The sequence below is a fragment of the Phacochoerus africanus genome, chromosome 15, assembly GCF_016906955.1.
Source record: "Phacochoerus africanus isolate WHEZ1 chromosome 15, ROS_Pafr_v1, whole genome shotgun sequence".
Taxonomy (NCBI): domain Eukaryota; kingdom Metazoa; phylum Chordata; class Mammalia; order Artiodactyla; family Suidae; genus Phacochoerus; species Phacochoerus africanus.
Window position 1 is genome coordinate 77,079,513 of NC_062558.1, and position 12,294 is coordinate 77,091,806.

Consider the following 12,294-nt stretch of genomic DNA (forward strand, 5'->3'; position numbering starts at 1 on the left):
CAAACTGCAGCAAAAAAAAAAAAAAAAAATCAGTGACAGCTCCTGCACTCTCAGGTGAATTACTGAAAATGGATATATCATTTTTATATATCATGAGTATACCAAATAGAGAGGATTTTACTTAGGAATTTAAAAATCTGAGTAACAACATAGAATCATATAAAATATGGAACAGATCTTTATTTGTAACTGTAAGTATTATTAAAAAATCTGGAACATTAAATGCTAGTCTCATTACTATACTCAGAAAGGGAAATAAACAAATTGTCACTATGGAAATCAGTCCTTGTGATTTAAGAAAAAAAGAAGAAGAAGAAAAAGAATACAACTGTTAAACTTGATGAGTCAGTAAGTCTGATTCATCTTGGGCTGTGCAAGCTAGGATTAAGACACACCCACAGGACATTCTCTGATGCCCACCCACACACCACAGATCTCTGCCCAGTGCAAGGACTCTGATCGTACCTTTTTCAGCCTCAATAGCCTCAACTGTGGCTGTACAGAAGTGAGCAGAGGCATGCAAAATGAATGAGAGAGATGAGAAGGGTCATATTGTACAGCAGAAAAGGCAATGATCACTTAAAACATAACAGTACTCCATACTACATCATCATTTACAATATAAGATATATAGTACCCGAATTAGAGAGCCCCATACAATCCCCCAACTCCTGACACAGCACAGTTTACACACAGCACTAAGACACCATCGCTCAGAGCACAGAACACAAAGACCTACTGTAAACACAAACACCTCAGCATCCATGCAAATGCACACTAGTATTAATTACCCATCTTGAATTCAGTATTTTGAGAGCCTTAGAGTTTTCCAACATGTTTATTATATCACATCTATCACAATCACAAGGAAATTCTCTAGGGTGAAATTATAAAATGCCCTAGGGTGAAATTATGATGGTAGAATTGTAGCAAACAGGAGGAGGTTCTTTTCTTTCATGTCTAACTGAAATACTTATCACCAGTTGGCTCCCTCTATAAACTAGAAGGGGTCAGCAATGCTTTTTCTGTCACTTCTAAATCATAGGGTAAAAAAACATAAGCTGCAAAAGTTGGTATGGCTACAGCAAAATTTATGGGCAGTAAACTTGGCAAGGTACTCTTAATTAGCACAGTTCTGTACCCACCCCTTTGTGGGTAATCTAAAAGAACTCCTCTTGTCTACCAGGAACTTCTTTTCTAGTCTAACATTGGTGCTCCAAATGGCTAAAGATATTAACACATACAGGCTTAAAAAATCCATTTATGTTCGGTGTATCATGAACTCAAATCTACCTCAGGTACCAACAGACTGCCTTCTCAAGTGAAGTTGTAAAAATGCTACTAAGCATCTCTTCAAGCCTGTCTATCAACTGGGGAGAAATCAAGAGACAGAGCCAAGGTCTTACAGGCAATAAATCCTAATCATTTCACGATATGGACATACATATAGGTCATATAAATAAGAAATGCGTTCTTGGCGTAACTTGTCTCTGGCCCATTTTTTCCAACATACTCAATCGTACATTTTTAGAGTCAAAGATTCTTTTAGCTCGTTTCTGGGTTCACAACGTATAAAGCACTCACATTGAGGACCAGGATCAAAGATTGCAGAGGACAATATTGCCAATTCTCAATTCTTCACTGTACCCAAAGTGCACTTCTACAATAAGGCCAATTAGAACAATTATTCCTAAAATGACCTTTTGGCAGTACACATGATTTAGAAATGATACATTTTATCCAAAGCAGTTATTAATGTGAAAGGACATGATGAATCTAAGGAATTAAAGTAGACAAATTAGCTAAGTTTGTTGATCTTATTCAGATAGTAAAGTAAAGTGGGGACCCCGAAATGTAGAATGAACACTGAATAAAGGAAAAACTAATTTTTCTTAACTTGCTAAATCACATTACAAATTAAAGCAGACATACTTTTTGTATGCCCACTGTACACATCAACATTTTAAAAAATCTAGCCCTGTACATTTGGAAATAACTCTTAGAATTTGTCCAGACAGAAAACTGGGAAAAATGACCCACCTCTACTGGATTAGCCCTGGAACTCCTAGTCTTCAAAACATGAACTATTTTCCTTATAATTTAGAAATTAAATGGGGGAAAAATAAAACACCTATCAGAATCTATGTTTTTTTAAAGAGCTTGGGGTAACAGAAGTGATTTTTATATGAAATATTTCATAATTTATATTATACACAGTCATAAATTAAAAATAAAAACTGTTATCACTATAAGAATTAATATCCCTTTGAGTTTATCAATGGTTTAAAAGTCTATCAATAAACTTTCAATTATGAAGTGTGACAATATACTTCTGAAATCATTCTGTGGGCTTTTAATTTTACATGTAAAAGCATTTTTAGGTCAATTTATATTCTCTGCTCTTTTCAAGGCCTCTAAATAGTCTTAAATCCTCTTCAGAATGCAAAATAGATATCACACTCGAAACCACATATCATGTCAAGCTTGAGTGCTTGGAATTGAATGATGATCATTTGAAGCTTACACATTAAGCTGAAAAGAAAGAGATCTGATAATTGCAAAATTCTACCAGAAAAGCACTGTTTATCCTCAACTTTTTTTCCATTTTATGGGGCATCCTGACATGGCCTTAGTAAGTTTGAGCAAGATGCTGTCTTAAAATGTGTTCCTCAATATTACACAGACTACATAATAAAGAGGAATTAACATTACTATAATAGAGATGGCCACATATTTTCTTATATAGGTCCTCCTGAAGGTAGTATTATACAGCTAGCTCCTAACCAAACTTCCATGAAGAAAAAGCACATAAAATATGATTATTAAATCCTACTCCAACAGAGTTACACAGTTTGTGAAAGCACTTGAGAAATATCATAAATTAACTGTAAAGTCACTGATAAGATAATTCCTATTTTCTGACAATAGGATGGAGGTCTTAGAATTTTAAAACTTTCTTTTTGCAATACTTAGCTCTCAGTTATTCACATCAGGGGTTCTGTCTACTAAAATTTTAAATGTTACATAAATTTTTTAAAAATCAACACAGGTGCAGCTTTTGTATGAGTTTTGCTGTTTGTTTTCAAAATGGGTTTACCTTATACTAAAGAAATCACTTCAAACATATGCTCAAAGCACACTATCAAGATCTATCACTGGTTGAGCTGGGGAGCTTGTCTAGTTTCCCAAAATGGACCCCTTAAGCTCAGCACCATCCAGCAACTCACTCTATGCCTGGAGTAGACAATCCCTTCAGAAAAGCTGTCTTTCAATCCTTCCCTGCAGTTGGGGGTGATTTCAAAGTTGGAAGACTGAGCTTCACACTGCATACAAATTAAGAATAAATAGAAATGCGGAGCTATCAACAAAGCATGTAATTAGCAGGTGCTAACTGCAAAATCTGAAAGAAAGGTTGCTGCGGATACAACATGCAAGTATATTGAGAGCTGACTACAGTTTAAATTTATTTAAGAATGAAATCCTTTCAGTTTTCTTTTCCTTTTCTGAGCAAGGAGGAGGAATGCTATAACATTTTTCAAGCTATTAAAATTTATCCTTTTCTGTTAACATTTTTGCTATTTTATTAAATGTTTAAGATCTTCTTAAATTTTTTTTTTTAATGGCCACACCTGTGGCATATGGAAGTTTCCAGGCAAGGGACTGAATCTGAGCCACAGCTACTGACCTAAGCTGTGGCAATGGCGGATCCTTTAACCCACTGCACAGGGCCAGGGTCAAACCCTCGCCTCCACAGAGACCCGAGCTGCCACAGTCAGATTCTTAACTCACAGCACCTCAGCAGGAACTCCTTAATTTGTTTTAATGAAATTCTTTTTAGCTCACTTTCCTAATGTTAACAATGTAACAAGAAATGGAGGGCAAGAAATATAAAGAATATCAGAGCAAATTTTTTTAAAAATCAAAAAAAGAAATCTCATTCCAAATGAAAATTTGAAATCTGTAATATCAAAACACAGTTGTATATCTCACATATATCAGTAGTGGTAGCAGACAACACAATAACATATAAATAGAACATGTATAGGCTACAAGTGGAAATTACATGTCTACAGGAAAAATTTTATTTATTTAAGCATTTATTATGAGACTGAGTAAAATGAAATTGTGAAAAGTCAAACTACTTTAAATGTATTCAAAATTTAAAGTTAAAATTTCCTTTTTTTTTCTTTAAAAAATTCACTAGTTATAATACCAAAAGACACTGTTAATGATGACTAAGGAAAACATCAGATCTGTTGCTCCCTGTTTTAATACAACAATAACCCTTGGAGGGCTGTCAAAAGTGGCTACAATAAAACATAAGTTAAGGCTTGCCATATCACATTTTCTGCTTTCCAACCACAAAGGAAAAGTCTATAACATTCACATCGCTTTCTTCTATTTAATCTGTAATGGGCTTTCAAAAAGTTAACCCAGTATTTACACAAATATTTATGCCAAAAAAACTTAGGTTTTTTAAATATAAAGTATTCAATGAGCCAGATTACAGGAATGCTTTATGTATAATTCTTTTTATTTCCATGCAAAATAAAGGCACACTTAATAACACCCTTTCAATTTTGACTTACAAGATTTAAGTTCAACCCCTTATAACAATGACTTAATATCTAATGTTACATTCATGTTTAGAATGCACAAAATACAGCAACGAATGCAGCATACCTCAAAACAAGGTGCTACAAAGTTGCTTCTACATCAAAAGACAGACAAGTGTCTGATAGAGTAATTTAATTTAACATACTTTTACAGACATACAGCTAACCTAAAGAAAGACAGACAGATTTAGGAAAGCAGCTACATCTGCAGAGGAAGGAAACAGCATGTTACAGACAGTCAATTATACATAGAACATTTGACAAACACCACAGAAAACAAACTTTGGCATCAATTACCAGGATACAAAACCTTGCACAAATATTTTGGCAAGTGAAGTGCATAAGTAATGTTCTGGGGCCCAAGCAGATTGTTAATTCTAAAATTAATAACTGAAAATATATGCATAGTCTAATACAATTACATAAAGTAAAAAGATAAAAAAATAAGAAACTTGGAATTACATTTCCATTTAAATAATATGGATATCCTTGATTCACATTATGAAACTGAGGCTTTAAAAAGAAAAGGGTGCATTAGATAAATGAATAAATAAATATTTCAGACATTATGATATGAGTTACTCCCATATCATTTCATGAAAAGCGGAGAGACTAACCATTATTTTCAATTGAAAAGAATACTCATTCTATCAATTTTCTGCCCCCAATCAGGTTATTAATCAGACACTACCTATCATATAGTGTTCTGCCTATGTCAGCTGCTGAGACAAGAACTAAAAAGCAGAAAGAATTCCCTGCATGCATTATGTGTATTGTTAGCAAAAGAGTGAGGTGTGCCCCAGTCCATCTGAGGCACAGCAAGTTGCATAACATCATTACCACTTTGCAGGGTCTGCCGTCCTCCAGCCAACACTCCACTAGGCAACATCCCTGTGGGAGTCAGGCCCTTGAGTGTCAGCACACTTTCACTCTCCTCCCTACAGCAGAGAGAGAGAACCAACATCAAAGACTTCCAAGAAGTACTTAATTTAAATAAGGAGACAGGGCTCAAATGTAGGCCTTGCATATAACTTACAGCAGTCATAGTTATGACCATGTCTTCCTCAATTCCAAGATACACATTTTCCACATGCCTTACAACTGAGAGAGATTGTTTTCCCTGAAAAGCTTTATTAAATACATGGTGAGGAGTTCCCGTCATAGCTCAATGGAAACGAATCTGACTAGTATCAATGAGGACGCAGGTTCGATCCCTGGCCTCACTCAGGGGGTTTAGGGTCTGGCGTTGCCGTGAGCTGTGGTGTAGGTCGCAGACTCAGCTCAGATCTGGCATTGCTGTGGCTGTGGTGTAGGCCAGCGGCTACAGCTCCAATTCAACCCTTAGCCTGGGAACCTCCATATGCCACAGATGTGGCCCTAAAAAGACAAAAAAAAAAATTATATATATATATATATAGTGAGATTCATCATGAATGGGTATTATAAAATTGAGAAAGCATGATACTGTATATGCTTCAAAGTTCAAATGTCTAATATAAGCAGTTTTGCAAACAAATTTTGAAGGACTGAGCCATTCACAGGTACCCTTCCTAGAAAGGAAATTTATGGCTTCAACAAAAAGGACTTCTAACAAGGATAAAAGGACTTCTAACAAGGATAACAAGGATAAGCAAGTTCATCACTCTAAAAAGTGCCCCTTCCTCTCATTCTGCTCTAATTTTCAAGGTATAGATCTAGTACTTTCAGCACAGTAGAACGAGATAGCAATGGTGAGCATTAATAATCACAAGGGTCAAAAACACTAGTTTCAAAGGGACTTGTGTTCCCTCCTTCAACATGTAAATATATGACAACATGTAAATATATGACTTATTTATAGGAAGAATGCTACTATACTGCTTCTAGATATCAAACAGGACACTGCTTATAATAAAGTACAATAAAAGTAATTGCGGTAAAACAAAAAAGTCATTACCTGAGAACAGAGAAGACCCTTGCCATCTTGCCAATTGCTCGAATTTTGTTTCTTATAATTTCTTTCCGGGCTGCAGCTGAACCTACTTTCAATGGAATAAATAGAAAGAAAGACTCAAGTTTAGGGCATCCACAGTTGCACCATTCTCTTAGTTTCTGTTTCACGCTCATCTGAACCAATACCAAGCCCCCTGTCATCAGCTCACATGGAGAAGGCTAGATGAACTCATGCTACAAATCTTCTCAGTCCTTCAATGTTTAGCTCAGCACTGGCCTAAAACTGGTATCTGATACAGATACAAATGAAAAGTAAGCCACCAACTTTATGACTCTCATACTACTGACTAATCAGTAAAACAGCAATGGGAAAGAAACTAGAGCCCAACCTGTATAACAAACCAGAGGGGGGAAAAAATGATAACAATCCCTATAGTCTTTGTTTAATTTTCATGAGAGCCTATGGCATGCAGACTAACAGACTAGAATTGGTAATAGCCTATAGCCTTCTGCCTGGTTATCACAAAAGCTTTGGACATGCAGGCTAGAAATATCCCATCATCCTATGACAAAAGTAGCTCATTCTAACTTGGTCTGAAAACAACATTATGAAGCAACTACTGGGCAAGTGATCCAGAACTAAGGACCATACCAGCATTTCAACAATGCACATCTCAACCTCATGGACTACGTGTCCTCTAAAGTCATGCAAGTATAAACAAGCTCTTACATCCCTAGGTGAGTATGACATAAGGAGAGTGAGCAATGAGAAAAGACTCCCCAAAAAACATAGCTAAAGGATCACTAGTGCTTCATCTCCAAAGGGTTAGCTATGCTGCCTATCACTGATACGAAAGAGAATATACCAAAATAACAAAATCTTTGGCTGAAGAAAGACTCGAAGGTTTTATCTTCCTTCCCTTGGCCTCCAGAAAGAACAACAATCTCAGTCCTGTTATCTCATATATAGCAACTAGAATCACTCTGGACCCAAGAGTGTGGTTCCTTAGAACTGTGCTTCGACATGATGAAAACACACATATGGAAGCACTGCAGTTGAGGAGAAGGTTAAGGAAAGGCTAAGGACACTAGATCAAAAGGGACCTTAGGTATATAGAGGTCTGAACAATCAAAAGTCTTTTGGGCTAGAGAATCTCATTTAAAATTGGAGCAGCCCATAAATACACATAATTAAAAAACTATGATGATTGGACCTCGCTACAAGGAAACAGAAAAAGAAATCCAATTTGAAAGATGAAAACAAAAGACATGTTTTAGAGAAAATGGGCTCCAGAACCATGTTTATAATGCTCTAAGGGTAGTATTATGAGCACTGGAGCTACAGCTTTTAAAAATCCAAAACTGTGTAGGTACGTACCATGGAACTAAAAAAGGATTTTTGAGATGCCAAAAAAATTACTCGAAGTCTCAGAAATCACAGATTATTTGAATTTGAAGAGACAGTAGAGATATTGCAAAGTTCAATCTCCTCATTTTATAGACAAACTAAATTTACTAAGTGTCTTGTCCAAGGACACTAGGTGAGTCTGATTCTCTTCAAATAAATTAATATAGATATTTTGTTTTAAAACTGACAAGTATTTAAATAGCTAGACTGGGGGGGGAGTGTGGGGATGGGAGAGGATGGCTGTAATGAGATACATTCATATTTCCAGCCTTAATTTATGTATCTATAAAACTGAATGATACGTAAACTATACTGATCGCAAATTTAAAATTCACTGGACTATAAAGAACACTTTACAAATCGGGATTTTAAATCAGTCTACAAACACATCATGCATAATATTAAAGTAAATGTCCACAGTAAAATTACTTTGGGGGAATAAGACAGACAATCAAACACCCCTAGTCATGCAGGGAAAAGTACAAAACATTACAAATAAGCAAAAGAATGAAATTTTAAAACAAGAGGAATGAAAAAGAGGGAAAAATATTTCCATGCACAGAAAGACAGATATCTTGGAATATGACTTCGAAAAACATCAAATTCTAACTTAGATAAAACTTAAACTAAATTTGCACAAGGCCCAAGAGGACTCTGCATAAATATATTCAATGAGTACACTAACTTACATGGACATGAGGATAACTTATGAAGTCATATTTCAAAACAATGTTACTCTGTCTGGTCTGTACCTTTTTTATTGCCATATATGAGCCGTTCTTCAGATGGAGAGTCCAGAAAAAAGGAAGTGAATGATGAGGAAAAGGTGGTTGAGACAAATAAAAAGATAGAGATTTAACTTGGCAGTGGTACTGAAGAATGAATGTAGAAAGAAAGGGAGAAAAATGAAGGCCCTCATATTTGAAAACTTGAAAAATGTAGTACTATAGAATCTGGCGAATAAAAGAGGAATGCCACTGGATAGAGCTCTAAAGGAAAGATTTCTTAAAAGATATGTGTTCAGAAGAAATTATGGACAGAGTGACTATAATATTTGATGAAAGTAGACAATTTAGGGACAGAAAAAAACACGTGAAAACACTTAAGACTGAGAGAAGACTGTGCTAACAACAATCACACATTTATATTAATACCCCTAAGGAAATGTGTCACCCATGGAAGTATGTTAAGTGAAAGGTAATGACACAAATGAGATACAAACTCATGTGGTTCTTCAAGGACACCAACATCTGCAAAATCTGTAGTATACACAGAGAAAGGTAGGTAACTTTATAAACTACCTCAATGGAAAACCTTACCCACTCCCCATAAAGGAAAGGCTAAGACTCCCACACTCCATAATGAGAAGAGCACACAATTTCTTGAATTAGAATTGTGGAACTTTTGCACATACTCAAGATCAACAGTGTGTGCTCTGTTCCCAATCCAATTTGGGAGTTTAAGGGACATCTTTCTGCAGAAATAGCAGCAGATTGTTTTAAAGCAAGTAATAGCTCTAAGAGAAGGCAGCAGAAATGTTTCATTTAAGTTTTCCATTCTAATGCTGAGATATATGATTCCATTTTAGGAAACAAAGTTTTAGTTTAGTAAAACTATTAACACATATGGATTAAGAATTTCCTTTATCAAACTCAAGACAAAGATAAATAACTGAAATAAATAGTATGCATTATAAATATCACAGAAATCAATTTTCAAAAGTTCTCTTTAATGATTACATAATACCTCTAAAAGGAACACTGTGTGCACTTACACATGCAAAATGTTCATGCAAAATTTTTGCCTTTAAAAATAAACCCACTTGTACTTAAACTATACAGAATACCAAAGACCTCACTTAAGAAGGAGTCTTTTTCCTTTAGCCAATCTCAGCCTTGAATATCCTTTCCTTCCTGCCACTGGGAAATCTCCAATCCTGCTCTCTCTCTTCCCCAAAGAAAAACTAAACCCTTACTCTGCCTCCACAGCAATCTCCACCCCAACAAGTTTTCTTTCTAAGTCAGATTTCTCCCCGGGCCCAGTCCATAGCATGGTTCCACTGCTGCATAGGAAAAGGGGAAGGAGAGGACAGAAAGCATGCTATTATGGTCAAAGAAAAGGAGAAAAGATAGAGTTAAAGGAAAGAAATAAGGGAATATGAATAAGAGAGGGAAACAAACCTAATTCTGATAGCTCTTTTCCCTATCCCATCCTAGTACGGATCCAAAACTCCTCCGCTGTCCTCCATTTCCCAAAGTGCTTTCTCCCCCACACCACTCTCATTCCTCAATATAAACTCTCAGATCCTATTCTTAAAAGTTTTTTAGAGTCCCTGCTCTAAATACTTGGTAGTAGAAAGGTGAAGAGATTGGGAGTAATTGCACCTGCCTCTTGGCAGTGAAGGGAGTCCTATTTCTAGTATCCAAAGCTGGAACTCAGTGTATTTTCCCAAAGAAACATTGTCATAAATGGTGCTAACCAATATTTAAAGTTCCTTAAGGGTGGGAAAGGATTTTCATCTTTATTCCCTAAATCTAGAATGAGAAGACTATGAGAAGTTAAGTGACTTTCCCAAGATTACACAGCTGGTATAATGGTAGCACCAAGACATCTGAACTATTGATCCTTTTCACTAAAACTCAAGTGCTTTTTTTTTTTTTTTGCCACGCCCATGGCATGCAAAAGTTCCCCGGCCAGGGATCACACCTGTGCCACAGCAGTGACAATGCCAGATCCTTAACAGCTAGGCCATCAGGGAACTCCCTACAGTGCCTCTTTAATGATCAAATCTGATTTTTTTACTAGAGTATATAAGAATGATATACAAGTGGATATATAAACATAATTTATCATTGATAGGAAAAATGTTGGTAACATAGATAAAATCTCCTTAGAAGGAATATAATAAAATTTTGTATTTAATCCTAGTCGAATCCCCAGATTCAATGTCTGTCACTATATATGTCATTGGGATCTAAAGCAAGTACTATGTTAGATTTAACAAGGAAACTTGTTTCCTTTTTACTATAGAAAGAGGACTAAAGCATCACCTATCACTATTCCTATTTAACAAACTGTTAACAATATTGATACAAATTTTTAAAGAAAAAGAAATGAAAGGTAAGAATGGAGAAAATAAATAACAATACCAGCGTTATGCAAATGACATACTTTTTAAAGTTAAGGAAAATAAAAATTACCATAAGAAGTAATTTTGCTGATCCAAGTTGCTGAACATAAGATAAACCCACAAGTAGATAATTCCTTTATACAGTTAGAAAGTATACTGAGAGATGCCGGTTGCAATAGCAATGAATATAATATATTGAAGTATTAATTTAACTTGGTAATAACAGAAAAACTATAATTTTAAATGGAATAATTATATATTAAATATATCAAAAGGAATAATTATAGTAAATGAACTAATTATACAAAGGAAGAGATTTTGATCTTAGTTTAGCAATTAAATTTTTTTTTAAAAAAACCCTCCTACTCAGTGGTTAACGAATCCAACTAAGAACCATGAGGTTGCGGGTTCAATCCCTGGTCTCACTCAGTGGGTTAAGGATCCGGCGTTGCCTTGAGCTGTGGTGTAGATCGCAGGCGAGGCTTGGATCCTGCATTGCTGTGGCTGTGGTGTAGGCCGGTGGCTACAGCTCCGATTCGACCCCTAGCCTGGGAACCTCCATATGCCATGGGAGCGGCCCTAGAAAAGACCAAAAAAAAAACCAAAAAAGAAAAAACAAAAAATCTCCTAGATTCAGGAGTTCCCATTGTGACTCAGCAGCAACAAATCCCACTTGTATCCATAAGGATGTGGGTTTGATCCCTGGCCTCGCTTAGTGGGGTAAGGATCTGGTGTTACTGTGAGCCGTGGTGTACGTCACAGACGCAGCTTGGATCCTGTGTTGCTGTTGCTGTGATGCAGGCCAACAGCTGCAGCTCCAATTCAATCCCCTTGCCTGGGAACTTCCACATGCTCCAGGTTTGGCCCTAAAAAGCAAAAAACAAAACAACAACAACAACAAAAAATCTTCTAGATTCAGACATAAAATTAATGTAATACCAATTAAAACTCCTACTAGATATTTCACAGAATTTGACAAATTAACAGAAAACTCTATCAAAAAAAGTGGGATATGTATAAAAACTATGTCAGTCATATTAATACCTATAATATTATGAAGTAGGTATTATTATTTTCATTTTGAAAATAAGAAAACTGAGGCTCAGAAAGGTTAAGTAACTTGCCTAAGGTCACACAGCCATTATGAGGAACTAGAATCTGAAACCAGACGTAATCTAATGACAGTGGTAGAAGAAAAGGGAAAAATA

General features: G+C 35.8%; 1 protein-coding gene across 8 annotated transcripts in view; it reads right to left on the bottom strand.

Moving 5' to 3' along the window:
• The window catches only part of PPP3CB (protein phosphatase 3 catalytic subunit beta), a 54,512-nt gene that overhangs the window by 2,560 nt on the left and 39,658 nt on the right, over nucleotides 1-12,294 (bottom strand). For 2 of the 8 annotated variants that reach the window (XM_047759910.1, XM_047759918.1), the window contains exons 11-14: nucleotides 8,709-8,735; nucleotides 6,553-6,637; nucleotides 5,457-5,554; nucleotides 466-495 (exon numbers count right to left, since the gene is read on the bottom strand). In XM_047759910.1, coding sequence (XP_047615866.1) covers nucleotides 466-495; nucleotides 5,457-5,554; nucleotides 6,553-6,637; nucleotides 8,709-8,735 — 240 coding nt within the window. The remainder of the gene's footprint in view (nucleotides 1-465; nucleotides 496-5,456; nucleotides 5,555-6,552; nucleotides 6,638-8,708; nucleotides 8,736-12,294) is intronic. The other 6 variants (XM_047759911.1, XM_047759913.1, XM_047759912.1 and 3 more) reach the window with 6 other exon arrangements.